At 47.9% G+C, this 23,513-nt stretch overlaps 8 protein-coding genes across 8 annotated transcripts; 4 read left to right on the top strand and 4 right to left on the bottom strand.

The window, feature by feature from the left end:
- Positions 1–613: 613 nt before the first annotated feature.
- Positions 614–2,466, bottom strand: nde1 (nuclear distribution protein NudE; the record flags this gene model as incomplete). Its single annotated transcript, XM_056642780.1, has 3 exons — positions 614–1,187; positions 1,249–2,153; positions 2,230–2,466. The coding sequence occupies 3 exons, from the start codon at positions 2,464–2,466 to the stop codon at positions 614–616; spliced, it is 1,716 nt and encodes a 571-aa protein (XP_056502192.1).
- A 1,077-nt stretch (positions 2,467–3,543) lies between these two features.
- N7469_003861 (cysteine hydrolase family protein) lies at positions 3,544–4,922 on the top strand (the record flags this gene model as incomplete). The annotated part of the gene is made up of 4 exons (XM_056642781.1): positions 3,544–3,653; positions 3,734–4,158; positions 4,281–4,361; positions 4,420–4,922. 4 exons carry the CDS (start codon positions 3,544–3,546, stop codon positions 4,920–4,922), a joined length of 1,119 nt encoding a protein of 372 aa, XP_056502193.1.
- Positions 4,923–5,493: 571 nt separating this feature from the next.
- Positions 5,494–6,107, bottom strand: N7469_003862 (TRAPP subunit TRS20; the record flags this gene model as incomplete). Its single annotated transcript, XM_056642782.1, has 2 exons — positions 5,494–5,857; positions 5,917–6,107. 2 exons carry the CDS (start codon positions 6,105–6,107, stop codon positions 5,494–5,496), a joined length of 555 nt encoding a protein of 184 aa, XP_056502194.1.
- Positions 6,108–6,762: 655 nt separating this feature from the next.
- On the top strand, positions 6,763–8,092 carry N7469_003863 (splicing regulator NSRP1-like domain-containing protein; the record flags this gene model as incomplete). The annotated part of the gene is given in 2 exon segments (XM_056642783.1): positions 6,763–7,537; positions 7,554–8,092. The coding sequence occupies 2 exon segments, from the start codon at positions 6,763–6,765 to the stop codon at positions 8,090–8,092; spliced, it is 1,314 nt and encodes a 437-aa protein (XP_056502195.1).
- Positions 8,093–8,374: 282 nt separating this feature from the next.
- Positions 8,375–8,949, top strand: N7469_003864 (40S ribosomal eS30 domain-containing protein; the record flags this gene model as incomplete). The annotated part of the gene is made up of 4 exons (XM_056642784.1): positions 8,375–8,378; positions 8,427–8,572; positions 8,688–8,792; positions 8,926–8,949. The coding sequence occupies 4 exons, from the start codon at positions 8,375–8,377 to the stop codon at positions 8,947–8,949; spliced, it is 279 nt and encodes a 92-aa protein (XP_056502196.1).
- Positions 8,950–9,674: 725 nt separating this feature from the next.
- Positions 9,675–10,634, bottom strand: N7469_003865 (uncharacterized protein; the record flags this gene model as incomplete). The annotated part of the gene is made up of 1 exon (XM_056642785.1): positions 9,675–10,634. One exon carries the CDS (start codon positions 10,632–10,634, stop codon positions 9,675–9,677), a length of 960 nt encoding a protein of 319 aa, XP_056502197.1.
- A 513-nt stretch (positions 10,635–11,147) lies between these two features.
- N7469_003866 (serine/threonine-protein kinase) lies at positions 11,148–13,497 on the bottom strand (the record flags this gene model as incomplete). The annotated part of the gene is made up of 3 exons (XM_056642786.1): positions 11,148–12,848; positions 12,910–13,119; positions 13,177–13,497. 3 exons carry the CDS (start codon positions 13,495–13,497, stop codon positions 11,148–11,150), a joined length of 2,232 nt encoding a protein of 743 aa, XP_056502198.1.
- A 2,010-nt stretch (positions 13,498–15,507) lies between these two features.
- On the top strand, positions 15,508–23,149 carry N7469_003867 (tetratricopeptide repeat protein; the record flags this gene model as incomplete). The annotated part of the gene is made up of 3 exons (XM_056642787.1): positions 15,508–17,391; positions 17,445–18,051; positions 18,111–23,149. The coding sequence occupies 3 exons, from the start codon at positions 15,508–15,510 to the stop codon at positions 23,147–23,149; spliced, it is 7,530 nt and encodes a 2,509-aa protein (XP_056502199.1).
- Positions 23,150–23,513: the final 364 nt, after the last annotated feature.

Consider the following 23,513-nt stretch of genomic DNA (forward strand, 5'->3'; position numbering starts at 1 on the left):
TTACTTGGAGTACATACATACATACAGTAACTATATACTGAAACGTAGGATCGGCAAAGGAGGATGACTGGGTCCACCACAGTTACATCGCCAGAAAGGGAACTGACAGGGGTACATCGACAAGTATACACCTACATCATGATTTACCTCTACATTTCCTATACTTAGGAGCGCTCCTACAAAAATCGATAAAATAAAATATGATCGGGTATTATGAAACGCCTACTATGTAGCGACGTAGAACGAAATGCTGAGACACAGCTTAGGACGCCAAGGACTCTATCCAAGGCGAGAAATAGAGAGGTACCAGGGAATGCCATCCTCCACTTCCCTCCCTCAACCTCGTACAAACTCAACACGGGTACACAAATATGTCCCCTTCCAACCCGCAAAGACACCGCAACTGTACATGATGGTGCCAAGATAAGAACCACTATCCAGGTGGCTGAACTGCAGACAAGAAAAGACAACAATGAAGAAGAGAAAAAAAAAAGTATATGGATATGAATGCACAAAAGCACCCCCACATCCCCGCAAAAGCTCCGGCTCATTGGATTGATGCGATATGATCAATGGTATTCCCCAAAACAGATGGTGCGATTAAACACCCCCTTCAAAAAGTCTCGCCTAACTCGCTTGCTTGTGTCCTGCGATCAGTTGTCGGTGGCATCGTCCCTGGTCCAATGCTCGTCTTGAAACTTCGCGGAGTTGGGATAGCTGACATTCCACTAGTCGTGCGCTTCTTTAATCCGGTCGGTGCGGTGGATGACACGGATGGTCGTCGGAGATCTTGTGGGATCCGGGATGTTGTTGGAGTGCTGCTAAGATCAAGATCCTCCTCAATATGGGACATGCCACTAATTGATGACCCTTGTCCGGTGTGGTTGCTAAGTGAGGATCGTGGCCGCCGACTTTCCGTAGTCGGGTTAGTTGAGTAGTGACCAAGTGGGGTTTTGGCGCCGGCTCGGCTTTGCCGACTCTCGGGACGGGCCCCAACAGGAACGCCAGAATGGACGCTCTGGCTGAAGGAACTGCGGCTGGAGTAACTAGTTCGGCTACTGGGCCGGCTATCTCCCCCAGTTCGAGCCCCAAATGATTGGCGACTTTGGGGAAGGTATGAAGGTGTGCCCTCGCTATCCCGCACGGATGATCCAAAGCTACTACCGCTCAATCGCTTTCGTGAGCTTCTTCTCACTGTAATGTTAGAGGCGACTGGACTATCCCCCATCACAGAGCCGGCCCGGGAACGGGGGGGATCCTCGAGAGGAGGTTTCGGAAGGTGCAGGCAGTCGTGATTTGGCAGACTGCACACGCTCCTCGAGTTTCTGCATCTTCCCGATCAAACCCCGAATCTGGCAGAGGGATCCTGACTTGGGCAGTGTTGGTTGACGAAGAGCATTGCCGCTTGTTCGCGATAGACTATTGCGAGATGAAATGGATGGGGTGGAACGGCCAGCGTTGCTAAATGCCAGGGAAGAGGCTCGAGAGTGTACCGGACGAGGCTGCGTTCGCGCATTATGCAGCGTTCGTGAGGTGACTGGGTCTGCACCTGCTGCCCCGACTCTCTGACGTGGGAAGGTAGGTGTGGCGTTGATGGATCGGCGTAGACTGGAAGAAGATTCCGAGATGGGAGGTGAAGGAGGGGTAGCAGTGGAAGAGGCCAAGGACGCTTTGGCAGGGGGAGTCGCAAAGACTGGCGAAGAAGTTGCGGTGCCAGGGGAACGGTCAAAGATTTCCAGAGTTTGTGGAGTAGAGGGGCTGCGATATAGAGGGGTTGGCTTGCGACGACGGAAGGCATGTCCTCCTTCAGCATTGCGCAGCTTCTCCTGGATGATCTCGGCCTCCACCTTGAGATCGGACAGTTCATCCCGTAATCGCTGGTTCTGAATGCGAAGACCTTCTCGCTCCTGTTCGCCATCTCTCATCTCCTCCTCTAGCAGCACCCCGCGCTCAATAGCAGCATTGTATTTATATTCCATGTCCTCCAGGGACGATGTAGTATTCCGGGCTTGTCGCTCAAAATCATCGTTGGCAACCTCGATATCGCGGAGTTTCAGTTGCAAGGTACGGTTGGTATCACGAAGAGAGGTGATCTCCTTCTGCAAGGCATTTTGCGCCGAATTGCCTTCCGTCTTCGATTGCTTGTATTTGGTCTGCGAGAACAGATGAGTTTCTCCTGTCAATGATGACAATAATTTTTCAGATATTTTCTCATTCTGGTTGGCATACCTTCCATTCATCCACTTCATACCGTAGAGTATCCACTTTCTCTTTCAGCTGGCGCTCCCGCTTCTCCGAGGCTTCAATGTCCTTTTCCAGTTCGGTTTCCAGCTCCCGACTGGAGACTTGAAAGTCGGCTAATTCCGCTTCTAATTGCTCATATTGAGCCTTATAATGCGCCAGTTCATCACGGTAAGAACTGCTGGAATGTTTCTTTTCGGTGGGTGGATCGTCGGCGACAGGCATCTTCCCACGTTGGGCACCCGGCGGGTCGCAGAAAAGATGGTCGCGAGTTCAACGCCGTGTTTTGAGTATGCCAAAAAAGGAAGATTTGAGAAAAGTGAAAACTCTGAGACGTCTTTCCTCCGTTGTTTGTTTTATCCCTCTTTCAATCCTTTGAACTTCAAAAATTCATGCGAGTTAAGTGGCTGGCCAGCGCTCCAGCACCGTGCGTTTGTCGATGATAAGGACCCCTCGGCGAGGCGGTGACGCAGTTCGATCGGAGGACAAGGTTGGAGAGTACTGAAAGATGTCGACGGGCACCTCCCACCGAGAGAATGAGGTTGGTATAGACGAGAAAAAGACCCTGAACCAAATGACACTAGCTTACCTTTGAGCCTCGTCGGTGGAAGGTGATTGTCGCAATGTGAAAGGCGGGAGGAGGAGACTCAGTTGATTAGATCGGGTGTTGATGTGTTTCGGTCTGGTCGTCAGGGGGGTGCCACTAGCCTGTATATGGTTTAGCGTTGTTGCCTGAGCGGTGTCATTGAGTGGTGATACTAATCACATGATGTGTTTTTAGGAAATATTGATGCCTGGCTGCCTGACTGTCTCCCCCGCTAGTCCCAATCCAGAAAGTCACTCGGATCACTCTCGATCTCCGATTCATCCACGTCCCCGGGGTTCGTTTCTGGGGTATCCCATCGTCGCAAACCCGTGAGTGCTCTCTTTCCTTTCTCTATCAACTTTGAGGCTGCTTTTGATCCCGATTTCCACCTCCTTCTTAAATCCTTTCATTCCCCGATAATCGCTTATTCCAGGCGGTTTGCTATGCCCACGCACCGCAATCTTTGGATCCAGGTTGATCATCCTTGTTTGCTTCCACGCACTTTGTTTACCTTGCGCCCCTCCAATATCCAGAGGCTGATTGGGAATTTTCTTCTCTTTCTCCGCTGCTTTCTTTCTCCATTTTTCATTAGCTATACCCCCTAGTGACACTTTTCTGGAACGATGTGATTTTTTCTAACTCCTTTTCTTGAACACAGACTGCTGACCTGTTGAGAGTGTGAGAGCGCCGCGCCGGTTGCCCGCCTTCCTCTCATCATGGCCGAATCTCTTGTCGACCTGAGCTTGGATGCACCCAGCGATCTTCAGGATATACCGGATATGGCAACACAATTGATTCCTCCGACGGAAGGAACATATCCTGATAAGTAGGTGAAACCCGCTTGTCATTCCTTCTCCGGTCATATATTCCGAAATCCAGTCTTAACGTCTTTTTTTTATATGTCAGGAATACTCTACTCGCTGCAGTCCAAGCACATGGCAAGACTCACGGTTACAATGTGGTCGTCAAATCATCCAGTACCCCCACAGAGAAGAAACCGGGTCGAACAGCCAAGGTATGGCTACGATGTGATCGCGGTGGCCATTATCGTCCGCGAAATGGTCTGACGGAAGAAACCCGCAAACGCCGTCGCACGTCGCGACTTATGGATTGTCCATTCATGTTAGTGGCAGCTGGTACTCCTGGGATCTGGACTTTGACTGTTTTAAATCCGACACATAACCATGGACCCATTGTCGAGAAGCCTCGTCAAGTTCCTCAACACAAGGTTCGCAAAGGCCAATTGCCTGCTGTCCCATATGACTGGCCCCATGATGCGTCCTTCACCCCATACACGACCGCACTGGTGATCATTGATATGCAAAAAGACTGTAAGTATTTGTTCTTCGGAAAAGGGTTGTACCAGATGTATCATTAATGTGTTGTTTGATATATGATCAGTTTGCGCTCCTGGGGGGGTATATGGAGTTTCAAGGTTATGATATCTCAGCAGCTCGGATTCTTATCCCAAAGCTACAACAGTTGCTGCATGCTTTCCGCTCCGGGGGCTTTCCTGTCTATCACACTCGAGAAGGTAGGTCTTAGCTCACGTCATCGTGTCAAGGATATCCTTGTTAACTTTTGCTTCATAGGGCATCGACCCGATCTATCCACGCTGTCGAGTCGAGAACGCTATCGCTCCTGTAACAATAGTACCGGTCTCGGTATTGGTTCTCAGGGCCCGATGGGTCGTCTGCTCATTCGTGGAGAATTGGGTCATGATACTGTCGATGAGCTATATCCTCTTCCAAATGAACCCGTCATCGATAAGCCAGGCCGCGGCGCTTTCGCGCATACGGATTTTGAATTACTTTTGCGTAACAAAGGCATCAAGAATCTGGTCATCGCTGGCGTGACAACTGATGTCTGCGTTTCGACTACTATGCGTGAGGCCAATGACCGTGGGTTTGACTGTGTCCTCCTCGAGGATGGCTCCGCGGCGAGTGAACCTGCCCTTCACACCGGGACTGTCGAGTCCGTGAAGATGGAGGGTGGTATCTTTGGTTCTATTGCCAGGCTCGAAGATGTCATTCATGCTGTCGATAATTTCAAGGCTGTCACTATGAAGAAGCTGGCTCCTCAGATGACAGGTTGATCTTTGTTTTCCTTTTCTGGATTTATTAGCGAGTTCACTTGGGATTATCCGGGTATGGAGGAATAACTGGCGTTTGAGAATGATCATTGCCTTTTTTCTTCGTTTTCTAGCGTCCCCTTTTTCCCCTCTATTCTTCTTCTTTCTCTATTTATGGCTCCGAATAGTATGGTTAGTATGTATTCCAAGATCTGCCCATCTCGCAACTGGCAAGGTCTTGCAATGGCCAACATGTGATTTTCTTGTGCATAATCTCTGATCATTCTATTGAAGCACATAATAGTCCTAGGCTCATTCCCTGTGGAACCTTCGCGGGAGTTCTCTCAAAGCATCGTGTGGAACAGAAATGGGTATCTCAAGGATGTCACAGTTTCGATTCAGTACTTACGCCAGAGACGTACAGCAAATGCAACAAATTGAACAGAATCTATCGAAAATACAATCCCAACGCCACGCTCCTCTCAAAATCAAATTTCGACCAGTAGAAAAAGGTGCCAGAAAGAGATAGATAAAAACAAGATATTATCAGGGGGATGAAAATCCCATAAGGAATGCCGGCCGCTTTTATAACCACTTATAACCACTTCTTCCCAGCAGCGGTAATTTTCGTCCTAAAAACAGGACTCCGAATCTCCATCCCCTGTTTATAAAATGGACTCATAGCCGTCTTAACATAACTCTCATAAACCTCATTCATGAATTGACGCACGGCCTCTTCCGTCTGCGGTGATGTCGGATTCGCAGCAACAGAACTTGACGAGGCACGCGTCGTCGAGCCCGACGAACCGAGTAATGATGACCCTCCTAGTGCACTTGTGCTACCGGAGGTCGGGAGTTGAGGTGGTTGATGCAGGAGTAGGAAGCGTGCGCCGCTGGGGGTTAGGAATGCGGAGATGTATGCTGCGGCGGGTGGGTAGGTATCGATATGTTTGAGGTACCTTTGGACAATGGGTTAGAGAAGGAAATATTGAAGGACGGAGGGGAGAGGAGGATATACATTCCGCCGTTCGTCCATTGCGCCTCTTCGAGGATATCTAGACTCGAGTGGATGATGAATTGATTCATGTATTGCGCTGTGTCGGGGAATCGGAAGCGGGCAATGCCGTCGCCGCCGCCTTTGGAGGTGCCAAAGGCGATATTGAATATCGGGGTATCCGTTGGTGAGAGGATTGTGAAATAGTAGGACATTTTGGCGATTCGTGGGGAGATTATTGGAGTTGTCCTTGAAGCTTGAGGGGATGCGGATGTTCAATTGGCGGGCACGTGATAATAGCGGATGTACAAGGAAATAATTCCACTGGCAATCTTGGAATTTTTAGGAAGATTGGTGATTAAATATTACAATCAAATGAAAGATTTTTGATCATCCTAGTACACTGCTAGTTCAAATACAGTATCCTGTGGTACACGCGTGTACTATCCCGATTTGAGGTTGAATTGTTTATGGACGCAGCAATAGACAAGATATATATAAATGTACTCCAGTACGGTTTCGAAGGGCTTCGAACCATCATGGATTACTAGTCCAATATGAACTTGATAAGTTCATATTACTGTTTTTCAACTTAATCCTTTTACAGTTCATAATTTCATAGATATTTCTAATTAATCAATAGGATGGACTAGATTGTACTGTGAAGTTCAGTAGATATGTTCAATCGATCCCCGCATATTTTGACTCGAGCCAATCACATGATCTCGGCGTTATCGCTATCGCAGCTTTTTGACCAAAACGTCACCCTCCTCCGCTCGGCGCGACCATTACGATCTTTCCGTCACATCCACGATTGAACATCACACAGCTGAAGAGATAGGACCGGAATAGCGCGACCATATAATCACAATGGCGCCGCAATTCTCAACCGGTCTCAGCATTAATAAGAAACCAGGCCCAAAGCCGGGCAATGCCCTCGGACAGAAGCGCAAAAACATATTCGATGACGATTCAGGCGAGGAGACCCAAAAAGATGATGGTGCAGAAGAAGTTTCTACACTTGGCGGGCTGGACATGCCAGCGCCCAAACAATCCAAACCATCATTAAAATCCGGCCCGCCACCAAAACGAAAGATGCAACTGGGTGCGAGTAAACCGAACATCAAGCCCTTGAACAAAAATTCGATTTTCGCCGACGACGAAGATGAAGACGAGGAAAAGGAAAAGGCACAGCAGGAAGGAATGCGCCTGGGACTAAACCAATCGAAGAAATCGTCTGGGCCAGACCAGGACTTTACCAATCTCTCAGCACTGCACAGCAGTAAGAAGCACGCAAAGGAGGCCGAGGAATTAGACCCCTCTATCTACTCCTACGATGCCGTTTATGATAGTCTACACGCGAAGCCTGAGAAATCGAAAAATACAGAGAAGAGCGAAACACCCAAATACATGGAGAATCTGCTGCGCAGTGCGGAGATTCGAAAACGCGATCAGATGCGTGCGCGCGATCGTCAGCTCGCCAAGGAGCGCGAAGCCGAGGGTGACGAGTTCGCGGATAAGGAGAGCTTTGTTACAGGGGCATATAAGAAGCAGCAGGAAGAAATGCGGAAACTTGAAGAAGAGGAAGAACAAAAAGAGAAACAGGAGGAGGAACGACGAAAACAAAAATGGTGGTGCTGGCATGGTGGGATTCTATCGAGATGTACTATCTCGCGGAGAGGAGCGACATCAAGAAGTTGTTAAAGCTGCGGAAGAAGCGGCGAGCCGAGTTAAGTCTGGTGAAACCACGGAGGAATCAACGAAAGAAACTGAAGAGAAGACGGCGGCTCAGAGAGCAGCCGAGATCAATGCCCAAGGAGGCCATGTTGCTGTCAACGACGAAGGCCAAGTGGTCGACAAACGCCAACTTCTCACTGCAGGATTGAACGTTGCACCAAAGCCGAAGAGTTCGGCGCCTGCAGCAGCCAAGCCCGCGGCACGACCTGCTACTCGACCCGGGTTCAATTTCGGCCCTCAGGGTCGTGCTGGCCAGCGTGCTCGTCAAACCGAGATGATTGCTTCTCAATTAGAGGAGCGTGCACGACAGGAGGAGGAGGCGGAGGCCGCCAAACAGCGAGAAATTGCAGAGAAGAACCGCAGTACCAAGACCGCTGCGGAGGTTTCCAGTGCAAAGGAGCGATACTTGGCTAGGAAGCGAGAAAGGGAAGAGGCAGCCGCTAAAGAGAAGGGAGGGAAGTGAGTTTATATTTGCATTTGATTGGAGTGCATATGTATATGTATATGTGGAAGGCGTTGGTAGTATATTATACCAGGAATACTTGCATTTTACGATTCATTGTGTATGCAGGGACCCAGTACGTAGTTATCATGAGTATCTCGTACTAGTGTGTTTTGCTCTATAGTTACTGTACGAAGCCCTCTACCATTTCTGCCTGAATGCCTGAATATTACTAATAAAAGTAGCCCCAATCGGACTCCGATCACATGACTCAGTATCACACTACTCAGTATCACATGACCTATGAGTCAGCTCACCTGATTGTCCGATGACATAAGCCCATCTCCTCGCTAAGCCGCCCCACACAAGTCGCACTTCCAAATTTGCAACTCCATCGACGGCGCGACTCGCTTTCATCACCCTGCAACAACTCCAACTTATCCGTCCATCGCCAACAGTCATCCAACATGGGTAAGGTTCACGGCTCTCTCGCCCGTGCCGGTAAGGTCAAGGCTGCCACTCCTAAGGCAAGTACACCCTCAACTTGAACCCCTACCTCAACATCAACGAGGCCGCCACCGAGAATCGCCATCCTAACTGTCATCCCGAAATACAGGTTGAGCCCCAGGAGAAGAAGAAGACTCCCAAGGGCCGCGCCTACAAGCGTGTCCTGTACACCCGCCGTTTCGTCAACGTCACCATGACCGGTGGCAAGCGCAAGGTACATCCCGACTGATCTCTCATCCCATCACCTACGACGCACAAACATCGAAAAATCCTCGCCAAATATCAAATATCAGATCGCACAAACGACCCGAGAAGGAATAGCAAAGGCTGACATGTTCAACCCACAGATGAACCCCAACCCCGGCCAATAGATTGCCCACCCACGTTAAAGAAAACCCATGAGTTGTGAACGGACCGGTCGATTCTACGATGACGGAAATCAAAAATTATCCTTGACTCGCCAGGAAAACTCGGCACCGACATGACTGCATTGAACGAAGGCTTTTTTACCAGCCTCGACTGGCTATTTGTACGGATGATATCATGCTTCGCGTTCACCCTTGAAAACTTTCGGCATCGCATCGGTTTTTTCAAGGGAAAATGGATATGGATATGGATTTGGATATATGTCACCATGTGTGATGTGATCCCGCGGTTGGAAATGTCTGGATGGTCGCTTTCAATTAGTACATAGGCTATTCCATGAATTGCTTTTCCAATCCTGAAAGGAAGACTCTCTTTGCCTTTGTACGCCAGTACGTCTGTATTTGCTCGGTTATTGGGCCATAGACTTTTTTTGGTCTGGAGTTGGTTTTGAGGAACCATTCGGTCTGTTTGACATCGTCTCAGCTCTTTGGTCATGTAGATTCATTGCCTTCTGCCTTGACGGGGTTGATTGCAGCCTTGCTATCACCTCGTATCGTTCTGTGCCTTGGAAGCCCTTTGGTAGACTATTCATTCACTCCCCGCATATTTACTCGACTACCTAAGCCTTGTTTGGCATCTAGTAAAGAACATCTGGTGATATTGTGGTAATGATTCATCAAATTAAGATACAGATGTATTCCGCTTCCCACCAACATGCCACTAACACACCTCACTCATAGTCAGGATCAAAGATCTTAGCCTTATAGAATTCAGCATCACCCCAGCCTCTCTTATCCGTCACTGTCTCTGCCGCACCATCTTTGCTGAAATACACATATTGCCCCATCTCATTCTTCTGACCACGAATCCAAGCATACTCACCCGAAGAATGTTGCACAAGTGACTTGATCTTGTCCTTTTTGATAAGAGTCTTGAAATCCCCAGTCTTAATATTATACGTATATGCCGCGGCAGTATGCGTGACCAACAAGATATTCGGATCCTTATAACTGGCTGATAAATCATGACCATTTCTTTGACGATGAGGGACAACAGGTAGAGCAATCGGCTTGCCATCTTTGACCAACTTGATATCCTTCCCTTTACCAACAACATCGAACTTGTAGAGATACTTCTCTCCAACCGCCCACAACTTACCACTATGCCATAAAACCCCGTGTGCCTTACTGAGATCATACTCATGACTTTTCTTAATCTTGTCGAGATTATTCACATCGGACGCATCAGTCGGCACATAGAGCGTCAATTTCCCCGGGTCAGAACTAGCAGCCACAAACGCACCAAGGTGTGGAATTCGTTCTAGAGAGTGCGGATTCCCACCGGGAGTCGCTTGCCAGATTACATCGTTCAGATCGGTACTTTTCTGTCCAGCCTTGATATCTATCATGCCGACTTTTCCTTTCGAAGCAGTGACGAGAGCTACCAGGCCTCGATCAGCAGTCTTGCGAATCTTGATATCGTCAAGATCGCCCCACACGTCCTTCTCCCATGGCCAGGTTGTGTCCATGTCTGCAGTAAAGGACCAGTAAATGGCATCTTTATTCCACTTTTCTGCGTCACGCGGGAAGACTCGGACTGTTTTGCTGTTTTGGTCTACGACAGCGAGATGATATGCTGTCACCGAGGAGATTGTGACGGATAGAGATAGCAGAGCTTGTTTGAAAAGCATGATTGTGATGCCAGTTGCTGGCTGATTTTGACTTGTTGTAAAGTAAGGTGAAGATGGGAAAATTACAAAAGATGTCTCTTCAGCTACCTTTTATAGGCCTGAACAAATCCCAAGACGCTTCTTCTTAATTTTAATATTGCTAAAATTAAGCTTGAGCTCGTGTCTGATGAAGAGTAAGTCCCTGCCAAGCTCGTATCTATATTACATCCTCGGACAAAAACTTCTATACGATGATGATCATATCTCATCTGGGTTAAGACCTGTCAAGTATGTTCTAGTGAGATGTTCCTACGGACCTGGAAGGTTGCCCACGCGACATATAGCCTCTTCAAGTGAAAAGTGCTATTTTTGGAGCCTCGTATCGCGATGGCATAATGGCTTGGCGATATGGGGGCGGCACAACACAGACTGCAATATACAACTCGATATTAATTTTGATAGGGTGTAGGGGTATAGGATATAAATCGATTTTAATTAAGTTAATTGAATATCATCAATATTCTAATGGCTTCTTTACCTCTTTCTTGCTTTCTCATATACAGCCTCGAGCTCGTCGCTTGCTTTAAATGTTTCTGCATGGGTTTCCCCCAAAAGCTTCGCTTTTCCGCCGACAATGCTTTTCCTGACCTCGATTTCGTCATCATATTTCTTCTGTGAATTGAGGCTAATGGCTAGCCACCACAATGACCTGAGAGTTTCCTCATGACCCAGCCCAAATGCTTCCCGATGACCGGCTGCTGTCATGCGAAGAATATTTTCAGCATTGCCGAAATCTGAGAGTTTGTAGTACAGTATTCCCATCCATTGCATACAGTCTAGTATTTCTGGATTTCTGGATTTGCGAGCGCCTCCTTGTCTCTTCAGTAGTCGGGCATATGCGGCAAGGGCGTCGTCGAATCTACCTTGACGATAATATGAACTGGCCAGTCTTCGCAAAGTTTCAAGGGTATCTTTATGAGTTCGACCAAGAGTATTTTGTTGGATCTTAATAAGCCGTAAAAAGATTTTTTCAGCTTCAATGGGCCTTTCGAGGTTCAACAATGTCCTGCCAACCTGCTTGAGCGCTTCACAGGTAAAAGGGTGCTCTGGTCCATGTAGAATCTCTCGTCCCTTAAGCGCTTCTTTGAACGCAACAAGAGCCTCTTCGCATTTGTGCTGTAGATCTTGTACGATACCGAGCCATTGCAGAGCCTCGAATGTTTTCTCAGAATTCGATCCATAAACATCTTTCCGATATTTCACTGTCCTAATGAATAAAGCTTCTGATTCCTCATAATCACCCGTTTGAAAGATAGTCCTCGCAAGAACAAAATGAGTTTCAAGAGTGGAGTCATGTCTGTAGCCGAGAAATCCTTGTTGTGTTGATAATGCATCACGCAGAAGAGGCACAGCTGCTCCGGGATCGTCAGCCCCGATGAGATCAAGTGCCTTGAAATATTTATCCGAGGCCTCGAATCCTGGGTCGCCATCGTATCTTTGACGTTCTTTCCGAGTGGACTTTTGGGGTGGTGGAGAGGGCGAATCCTCAGATCTAGACTTGCTGGTTGTTGTGAATAACGATCGTATCCACGATGAAGTTGAATTCTTGAGAGCGGAATTTCTTTTCTGTGGTGCTGCCCTTTTAGAAGGCAATTCTAGATTTGCTTTATGAGAGGGTTCTTTCGCAGGCTTCCTAGGTGGCGGAGAGTCCCTCTCATCCTGGGAGCTGCTATCACTTGATATGGACGGTGAATCCGTGGTAATCTTTAGATCATTCAATCCAGAGCTGATTTCAGAGGATCGTTGTTTCATCCAGTCGCTATCGAGAGCATCATGCGCAGATAGCCTCTCTGAAGCAGCTCGAGCTAGAGTCGACGAAATGAAGTTGACACAATCTTGACTTATCTGCTGTGGAGAAGAGGTAGGAAATGGAAACGGACCTCCGTCGATATACTTGCGCAATTCACGTGGTTTCTTGAATGTGAATGGGTGCTCGTGAAAAACCATGTAAAAGGTTAAGATTCCGAGAGACCAGATATCAATCTTCTCAGAAAAGCTGAATGTAGCACTCGTCCCCTCCATCTCTGGGGGGAATATGTCCTTAACTTCGGGTGCAAGATAAAGCTCTGTACCGACTCGAGATTGTAGATAACTTCCCTCCGTCATGCGCTTGCTGAAACCAAAATCGCCAATCTTGACGGACCAGTCAGGAGACCCTTGGACGACAAATATATTCTGCTGGATTTAGTATCTCAAAATCGAGCAAACAATAATTTGAAAATGGCTTGTTGCTAACCTCAGGTTTAATATCTCGATGAACATACTTGTTCTCATGGAGATTCTCAAGACCCTCTGCAACTTGAAATGCAATCTCCCTCGCTTGATGTTCTGGGAGAGGAGCCTTCAAGTAAGAGGCAAGGTCGCCGTTTTGAATATATTCCATTGCGATGAACACAGAATTGTCATTCTCGTACCACCCATAATACTCCACGAAGAGACCACGATACTAATATTGACATCAGCACCGGTGGGCAAGAACTTAGATGGTTTATTATGATCTAACCTTTGCTTGAGAAAACTTTGCTATCGTCTCTAACTCTTTGACATAACTGATACCTGCGTTGGAAAGTGATCGTTTGTTGACCTTCTTCACAGCTTGCAGCTCGGCGGGACCTTCGCTCGTGAGGCATCGATGTAACCAAACACTCCCATAAGTCCCTCGACCGAGCTCTTTCTCCCCTTTCCATTCATCTGCTTTCTCTTCTCTTCGCACATATTTGCCATTCAACGTGCTTGACCTGAATGTGAAACGTTGAATAGAGCCATCCCCGAATTCGACTCGAAACCTTGTATCTGCGACTAGGTCAGGGAGAGCAGGTTGCATGTTGACCGCGTTGCTGACCTAGAAGAATACCCGAGGCGAAGAAGAGACGAAGGGAAAGTGAGCTGATGGTGCTTTTCCAATTGTTGATGAATGAGACGTGTGTGGGGTACGATTAAGGCTGTACTCACTAGGAGATGCATAAGCGCCCAGCGAAGTGGCTGTGCAGATGGCTACTTGTCAGCCTCGCGCCTAGAGATAGGAACATGAAGCTAGATGTGTCGCTGGCTCCATTTTAAGGAAAGAGAGGCTTTGTTATCGTATATGGGTACCTGGGTGTTCTATTGAATACTGGGACTAGTGTCATTTAAAGGAACATCCAGGCGGCTAGTAAGGGCGTGTGCTACATATACGAACATGATTTCTCAGATGGAAGGATGTAGCGTACAACCATGTCAGATTCTAAACCTTAAGACACAACCAGAATCCTTTGAATAGAATGGCTTTAATATTTTCGCTGGTCCCCAGATTGCATGAAATTGATCAGAATCACCAGGGCGAAGCACTTCCAGATTTCAGCCCTAAATAAAAACCGTCAAATCATAATGCATGCTAGCTGGGCTTCAACTGAGATGACTGGTCTGAAATTATATTGGAATTTAATCCATGTCTCACGCTATAGTATCTCTTCATGATACCACATTCCAAAGACTTTTCAAGGAACCATTGATTAGCGTCTCACTAGTAGGACTATTCGTAATTTGAACCATACGGAGAAGCAGAGAGGCAAAAGGATCTTCACTGGATAAATCAATGTATTTACTGCTAGCTACTACTATTCATCTTATCTGGCGGTTAAACCCAAGACAGGGCTGTGATAGAGTCAAACAAGTTCTGTCCGACATCGCGTGGTTTGTACATTCTTCTAGCCGAGGAATGTCATGACATAACGGCCCCAATATCCATGGGTTTAACGGATGTGCCCGCATATTGTAGAACGGTAGTCAGCTCGTACGGCAGAAGAAGACAAATGATCTCATAAAATTGTCGGGACAATCGGATATGATGGATGTTCCTTTTAGAAACTGGGGAAATGACCTCACGGCTACAGTAACTTTGATCAACCACGGGTTCGATCTAAGCTCCGATTAAATCTGTTCGTTATTCTGGATATAATTAAAGTTATTGGAGGTCCAGAAAAGAATGACTAACACCCCAGCATCCACTCATAGAGCAACTCCACGAGTATCCGACTCGCATCGTGGGAGTTCGAGTCTTTACGTCACGGCCCGGCCACTGTGGAGTAGCAAGTGTGTAAAAAGCGTGCTATTATTCCCCATAGTTAACAGCTATAGCTGGGCACTCATGCAATTGAAAGGAATCCACATTCGTCATTGATATTGGAGTATTTATTTTTCACATGCCTCATACGAGAACAACTGTGCAAAGTCACAGAGTGGGCTAAAATTCATGTTCTAGCCACGATCGACCGTGAGAATTTATTGCAGCCGATAAGACTTTCTAAAATGGAACTCTATCAGTTTAACTAATTAGTCTCAATAAGCTGTTCTGAACTGGATATCAACGATACTTTTAAACACTGTGTTAAATTCTAAGAGCTAATTCGTACACAAAGAAATCACCTGGTCACAAGACCCACCAGTATCCCCTAGATGCCATGCTCTTCTTCATCATCGACTTCAACTACTATCCCGGTACCGATGGAATTGAGCTCCATATTACTTCATCCCTCCGCATGCGGTCCTTGGAAACAGCTTTGAAGCATAGCGTAGATGTCCTGTGCCGAATGAATTGACCTATGGAAATGCAAAGACTCCTCTCGGCTTCTCTGAACTTGAGCCCATGATGCAAGATCGAGAACTGGTTTATTTGGCTATTAATTGTGCGGATATCTGGATAGCTTGCTATTTTGTTTTCTTTCTCTATACTCATGACAATTGAACTCGACGATTATACGACAATATTTTCTACCACTAGTCTTTTACGATCACGAATTTAGTATTGATAACTTTTTGAACTTATTCTCAACCCGTTTTAATATTAAACGCCATTATGTCTTCCAAGCAAATCGAAACCGAAGGTCAGCAACACGCAGAAAAAATTGGCTCTCGCGTTGCTAGGAGACTCAGCAAACGTATGTCTCTGGGCGGCGGCTCGAAAGAAACTGCGAGCAAGGAGGGCACCGATCAAAGTGGCATTGGCCAGCAAGCTCTCGACAAGGGAGAGCAAGTGAAAGATCAAGCTATGGGAGGAAATTTTAAGGGTGACAAGGACTTGGCAGGAAAGGAAAGCCATGCCCAGAAAGCTACAAGCCAAGGAGATGCCGCCACAGCCCTCGGAAGTAATGAAATGAAGAACGAGAATGCCAACAGAGGAAGTATTGAAAATGTTGGGCGCCGTATGTTCGGCAGTGTATCAGTAGGACCACCGGAGCCCAACGACGATATAAAAAAGGGACCTATCTTCCCAGGACCTGGAGACCAGAGATCCACGGGTAATACAGGGTCGAGAGGAGCAGGAAGTAGTGCTCAAGGCGGCTTGAGTCAAAATAAAATGAAAACAACTCAACCACAAGAACAAACCCGGGAGCAAACTCAAGGGCTTTCCTCACAAGGTGGACTTGTCGGGGCTCAGACCGGCTCAACCAAGCAATATCCTACCAAAGCCAGTGCCACGAAGAGCAGCACTACCGACCAGGCGAACAAGGACCGAACTGATCAGCTCAAGGATCAGAGCTTGAAACAAGAGACGCAAGCTCTTGATACATCTCGCGATATATCAAATAAAAATGAAGCCGCAGGAGTCAGTCCTACCCAGAAAGTGGCGAGCTCCACCTCGGATATGCAGGATGTAGCCGCCAAAGACAAAGCGTACCACGTGCATGATGCAAGCAAGAGCAAAGAGAAGTCCTCTTCAAACCAGGGATTCTTGAATCAAGCCAAAGAAAGGTTCAGTCATACTTGGGGAGGCGGTAGTCAGAAAACCAAATCAACTGGTGATCAAACCAAGTCTAGTCAGGGACAATCTGCACTTCCTATAGTTGGACTCGCAGGACAAGGCAGTAGTGCCGGTGGAAATTTTGGTGGTGACGAATCCCTTGAAAAAGAGCTTAGTACTCAGGCAGGCATTGATGACGATGTTTTCAGTTATGAAACCGCTGGGCAGAGCGCTACCAAGAGGGTTGGCCAGGGTCTGTCGCAAAAGAGCGCAGGTCAGACCTCATCCTCTAAGAGTAGTAGCAATGCCGCGAGTGCTGCCGCTGCCCAGAAGGCTTCAATGGCCTCGAAGCAAAATCACAAAGGCCAGATCAGCCAAACTACCCCGATTCAACGCATCAACAAAGGGGGAGCGCTGGGTCCAAGCACATCCGACACGGCGGCCTTCGGACAGAAGAGTCAAAACTTCTCGAAGCATGGCGGTATCACCATGGGAGGACTGGCTGCAATGTCCGGATCCGAAGATTCGCGAGCTATTGGAACTTCTGGAGCTGCCCTCAACAACAAAGGTCTTAGCCAGAAAGGCCTGAATCAAGGTGCAGCAAGTCGAGGAGGAGTAGTCACCAGTGCTACCACTGGTGACTCTACTACCGGTGCTTCTTCAACTCGTGTCGTCCAGAACCTGAGTGGAGGTGGCTACCGTGTCACCGTCTTGCAAGAGAAGGTCCAGGCTGTAAACCAGAAATCCAAGACTCAACTGGGTCTCTCTGCAAATGAGATTCTTCAGCGAAGTCCCACAGTCGATGCTTTCTTCGACGCTGTGGCTGCCGAGCGTCTACGTTGGATGCCGCGGGATGGAAGCAGACTGGACTGCAGTCTCAGATGGGCTTCTCGTCTAGCATATGCCGTTGATGCTCTCCGTGAATCCGTCGGAACATTTGCTCCTGGTGCCAACGAAGCAGCGAAGATGATTTGGGGATTCCTGATTTTACTTCTGGAGGTGAGACACCCTGCAATGATAGACAGCAGAAATTGAGCTAACAGAATTCGCAGTCCGATATTGACAACACCGATCTCTTCGAGAGTGTCTTCGGCAGATATGGTCGCGTTGCTGTGGGAATTCACCTGTTGCTTCAATACGAGTCTGCTTACAAGTCATCTCCTGAGCTTCAGCCAGAAGCAGCAGCAGCTTTCGCAGATCTTCTCGAGATGGTCTGTACCACTTCATCTAGTTGTATCGAAGGCTTTAAAAGTAAGGAATCCGAGCATGTCACCAGCCACAATGTGGACTCAGGCTTCGTGATCTACGCTCGACGCTACTCAACCCATTGGAATGCCATCGTCGAATCTGCTACTTCCAAGGTCGTCAAAACAAGCCCGTTAATCTATTCAAGTGCGGAGCTTGGAAGCCTTCGACAGTTCCTGGGAGTACAGGATCGTCCTTTGCAATTCATTCTCGATTCTCGTAGTCACTCTCTGGTTGAAGGATCCTTTGAATGGTTCAACAACGCTCTTTATGATTTCACCGTTGGAAAATCACCCCTCTTGGTCATGACCGGTGGACCTGGCGCGGGTAAGAGTGCCATGGCACAATGGACTGTGGAGCGATTGCAAGAATCGGCGGAGCATGAAAGCTGGAATATCATTCCTTATACTATCCGTGAGTCTCCCGAATTCCCCGAGACAAAAATTTGTTTACAGATCGCTAATTTGAACCAGGTGCCGATATTCCGGTCGCTACACTTCCTCTGCGCATTCTGAAAGGCATCTTGCATCAAATGCTGGACCACTGTGTCAGTGATACACAAACCCAGGAAGCGATACTCGTTCAAGTTGCCCATGCCGCTCAATTGGCCATGGATGGTGCCGGTGACTACGAAGTCGAGGAGAGCCTTTGGAGGGGCATTCGTGCTGGATTGGGCTCTATCATCCAGTACATGTTCGTCATTGACGGTCTCGATCAGATCAAAGGCGGAGATAGCGATGCTATTGCCTTCCTGGAGAAATTCGAGATGGTTCTCGAAGAGCAGACTTCTGGATCAAAGATGATTGCTTTCAGTCGTCCTCTCAGCTCAAAGCTCAGCACCAGGAATATTGGACAGTTCACCATCCAAAGTGCCCAGACCCGTGCTGACCTGTCGACATATGTCACCAAGCTCCTGTCCTCTGGATCCCACTTTGAAGGTTCGAAGAAGGGCCAGCTTGAGTCTGCCGTGTCAACCATCGTCAATCGCTCCAATGGTTCATTCAGCTGGGCAGAAATGGCAGTTGCACATGTTGTTCAGCAGAGAAGTCTGGGCCAGTCAATTTCATCTATTCAAAGCTTGCCTCAGTCCATGCCTGAGATTCTGGACTTCCACATGAAGAATCTGGATCTCAGCCAGATCGAAACAAAGTCAATCATGTCATGGCTCGCTGCTGCAGAACGACCTCTGCTGGTAGAGGAAGTTGAACAGCTTTTGTCCGTTGATGCAACAGGGCCTAGCTTTGTATCTCGTGCGTCTCAAAGAGACTCTGGATGGTCTGCCGCACTCAGACCTCTTGTAATGACTCGTGATGGAGTCGTGTCCTTCGCTCACACATGTATCCGTGACCATGTCATTAAAATGGCCAGAGCCTCGAATGTCAAATCACCACTCAGTCTCAAAGAAGCTCATTACGATCTTCTTACAAGATGCCTTGCTTGGGTCCAGCTGAGCGTTCGTGAAGAGAGTGAAATATCCATGGACAAGCTGAGCATGGAGGAGCGCAATCGTCTGTTCGACAAATATGCTGTACTCGAGTATACCGCACGCTATTGGCTGTCTCATCTCCTCTCCTCTGCTTTGGTGACTGACGAAGGCGAATTCCAATTTACTGTGAATTTCAAGAAACTTCTTCCGGTCACGGTGCTTTTTGCCCGGCTCGAATTGACATGCAAAGAGTCGCAATTCACTCGATCCAGTGTCGTTGAGCTGTATCGCCTCTCGACTGATATTCGTCGCCTGGTCCTCGGTGAGAAATCAATGGCTTTGCTACAAAGCTTGCTACTGAGTGCTCGAGTTTCCAAGCTTGCACATGCTAGCCACTCCGAGGAGCACTGCTACGATGCATGGAGACTCAGCCAGGAACTCCTGGGACAGTCTGACAGTATCACCTTGGCTTGTGCAGAGATGATGACACAGTCGTTTGCCGAGAGCGGAACCATGACAACTCAACAGGAGGACATCATGAAGTACCTGATCCTGACGGATTCAGAAATCACTGGTGTTGAATTCAATCAAAGATTGAAGTACCTCGGAATGATTGTCGGGACGTACAAATCACGTAACGACAACCAGTCTGCTCTTCTTATCTCCAAGGAATTCTATCAGCAGATACTCCAGAAATATGGATCCAGCTCTCGACAGTCTTCTGAGACCGCAGATTTCTTGACGGGTCAATTCTCCACCACTGGAAGTGACGAGATGAGTCGAGACATTGCGCGCACCAAGTACGATAACGTGCTTCGGACCATGGAGGTTACAGATGAGCGCCGCATCAAGTATTCGCTATACATGGCTCAACTCTACGAGGATCAGGGTGAGAAGGCCCACGCTCAAGGTGTACTTTCAAATCTTTGGGCTGGTCTGAATTCCCGTGATATCGATTCCGTCGACATGATGGACAAGAAAGCCAATGTTGCCCTCGTTTATTACCAATTCCTGCGTCGCCAGGGTCGAAATGATGAGGCTGAGGTCATCATTCGCGAGTTAGTGGCCGATCTAGAGGTTACTGGTGTCCATTCTCAAGAGATGCTGCAGCGTGTACAATTACTTCGTGCAGAGACTCGTGAGATGCACATGTACAGTCTCGACCGATCTTTGTCCATCTTGATGTGGAACTATTATAAAGAGTTCAACCAGGAGTACACCCCTGAAGCTACTAATCTTGCTTTGTCATTGGCCGAAAGCATGGCAAATACTGTGTCTATTGAGGACAGTACATCTCTGCATACTCGTGACCGCAAGGTAATGATTGAGCTGTTGGACTCGATCACTTCGTCCCCCAGCAATATCTCTGTATCCACTCTGATTCTCTGCCACAATCTTTCAAGCATCTACGTGCGCGAGCATGATTGGTCTGAAGCCAGCGAATGCTCCAAGGCTGTCTTGCAGCATATTTGGCCCACTGTGGAACAGACTGGATCACACAAGAAGTTCACGACTGAGCTGGCGCCCCCTGTGGCTGACCTTGCGTTAGTTCTGGCTTACTGCCATTTCCGCAAGCTTCACCTGGACCAAGCAACCATAGTTTACGAGAATGCCTTTGGATCACTCGTTGCCTCTGATAGAGTCCCAGTCCCCTCGGTCCTTGCAGTTGCGAAGGCTATTGTTGAATTCTACGAGACGACCTTCCAGTTCACAAAGGCCTTGGCTCTACTCCATTCAGTCAGCAATTTCCTGACCACTCGCCTGGGCGAGACCCACAAGCACACTATTGAGAATCTGTACTTGGAAGCTGCCTTGGCTCAACGCTTAGAAATGAGCCACGAGGCAAAGAGCACTTACCAGCGCATCTACAAGTCAACTGTGCGCGGTAGCACCATAGCAGCCGAAGGAATGGAAGCAGCTCTTGCTCTTATCGTTCTGTATGAGCAGGAACTGCAATGGGAATCTGCTCTTGATATTTACCGACACGTGTGGCCTACTCTTGTCATGCATGAACAAATGAGCGTCTCCGACAGAATGCAAACAGAGAAGCTGATCGAGAAGACTTACCTGGGATACATGGCAATCCTGACAACGCACACTACAACCAGCGACTTCTCTGAGCGCTACAAGGTTGCATCAGAATACGTGATGACCTGTCAAACGGTATACGGCCCAACACATCAAAAGACTCTCAGCGCAACCTTACTCTTCGCCGAATTGTGCGAGTCGAATGACTCGTACATAGACGAGGCAATTTCGCTTTACAAGAAGCCATTGCAAACAAGCGACTGGATTCCTACATCCCAGTCTGCTAAGGGCCTCGACCAAATGACACAGCCTCTACCTATCACGTTGAAGCACAAATTAGCCCAGCTCTTCGTTCGCAAGCGTGATTCTACCAGTGAAGCCCGTTCTTTGTATACCGAGGAATTCCAACTGGCTAAGAAAACGCAAGGATTCTTCTCTACAACCACTTTATCTTGGCTACGCGAGCTTGCTCTCGCCCACTCGCGCCAGGGAACTCCCACCTCCGTGCAGCAGGGTAATGCCCTGCTTCACACTTACGTGACGGATGTTCTGCACGCAGGCGGAGAGACCGACATGATGGCCGACTGGGCTCGCAAGATCGCCGCAATCTATCTGGAATGTGGATTTATTGAAGGCGGCAATACTGTTCTAGATGAACTGCGTCACCGCGTTGTCGATGGATTCGATACTTCCGCAATGGCCCTGGGAGACCGTCGGGATGCCGTATTCGTAGCAGCATTCGAGGAGGCATTCGGTCGACGTGCTAGCTACGACCAGATCATGAGTGAAATGGCTCGTGAAATGCAGACTCAGCAGGCATTCACCAAGAATCTCTCTGGACATGATTTTGTGCCAACGCTTATCGCTGGAGATCGTCTGGCTCGTCTGCAGATTCAGCAAAACCGCACTCTTGCTGCGAAGAGTACAAATACCAAGTTATACGATTACTTCTGCTCTACTCTATCAGCCACGAAGGTCTCTGAAAGACCTATCATCAAGCAGTTCTATGGCATCTGTCTTCGCGAGGTGCATAATGAAGATTATACCAAGAACATCTTGACTATAACCACTAGTCTTGTTCGAGATCTTTGCAACGAGTCTCAATTCAGAGATGCCAGCGATGTTACTGGGGTCCTTCACTCATTCCTGCATCTCACCGATGGTCTCAATAGCTACGACAGCATCCTCACTGCCACACAACTATGTCTGTACTTGAGCGGTCACAAGGCAACACGCTGTCAGAACACAAAGATGTATAATGAAATGTCCATGAAATCGAAGCTCCTCCTACAAGAGCTCATGGAAGCTTCGAAATCACTCGGTCTTGAGATCGTCGATCTCCCATTCACCCAGCTCAACGACATCATCACCTTACTGGGCGAATACGAAATGTTCGAAGACCTAGAGGGAATCTTAAATTCCCTTTGGACGTCCAGGATCGTTCAACGAACATGGACACCAGATGTCGTGGTCTGGATTGGCCGTCGTCTAGTCGAGACACGATTCTGCCGTGGAGCAGTGGACTCAGCTATCCAATTATGCCGCGATATCTGCTATAACCTGCGTCAGGTTTGGGGAAGCTATGATCCCGTCACTTTAGAAATGACCAAACTTCTCTCTGGTCTATACACTGCTTCGAACGATCACCAGTCTGCAGCCACACTCCACGAAGGCGTCTTGTACAATTTACTCGGTGACGCCGATGCAAAGAATCATCCCCACGCAGCGGACACGGCAATCCAGCACATGGAACTGCTTCGCCGTGCCCAGTCGCGCTTGGGTACTTCCCAGAGTACCAGCAGGGCTGCTGCACATGCAGAGCTGATGTCTCAGGTGACTGATCGCTTTGGACTAAAGTCTGAGCAGATGAGGAGGGTTAGTGAAGCGAATGGCGGAGAGCAGTTTGGCGTTTGGTCGAAGCCTAGGCGCTTTAGTATTGATGTTGAAGATCTTGAAGACGAAGGCCAGATGCATCAGAATCATCTGCGGGAGTCGAGTGGAGCTGGAATCGTGACTGGAAATGGCCATGTGAGGAGAATTTCGGTTCAGGCACTGTAGACTATGGGTCTTGTCGAGTGCATGTTTATGTCGGGAGATAATAGTGATGTTTTGGAATTTGTGTTTTGTATAACAATGTCGTCGGAGATCAGATTGTCATGATATCTCCATAATATGAGTTCAGTCAATGCTACTATTTCAAGAAATACACTGTTTATCCAACTGTAGTATTTTTCATAGACCTTCTAGATATCTCCCATGGAACAAAGTCTAAGGATGGATTGGTAAATATTTGATCGTAGGGGAAAGATAATCATAATTCGTTCAATGGGTTATCAACAAGAACTATACACAGCAAGTTGAAGAGGCATTGGCCTGGTCCATATAACAACGCCAGGACTCTGTTGCTTCGTAAAGATTGACA

Source organism: Penicillium citrinum (genome assembly GCF_028827155.1).
Source record: "Penicillium citrinum strain IBT 23319 chromosome Unknown utg000003l:1.0-4596430.0:1.0-4598250.0, whole genome shotgun sequence".
In the NCBI taxonomy this organism is placed as follows: domain Eukaryota; kingdom Fungi; phylum Ascomycota; class Eurotiomycetes; order Eurotiales; family Aspergillaceae; genus Penicillium; species Penicillium citrinum.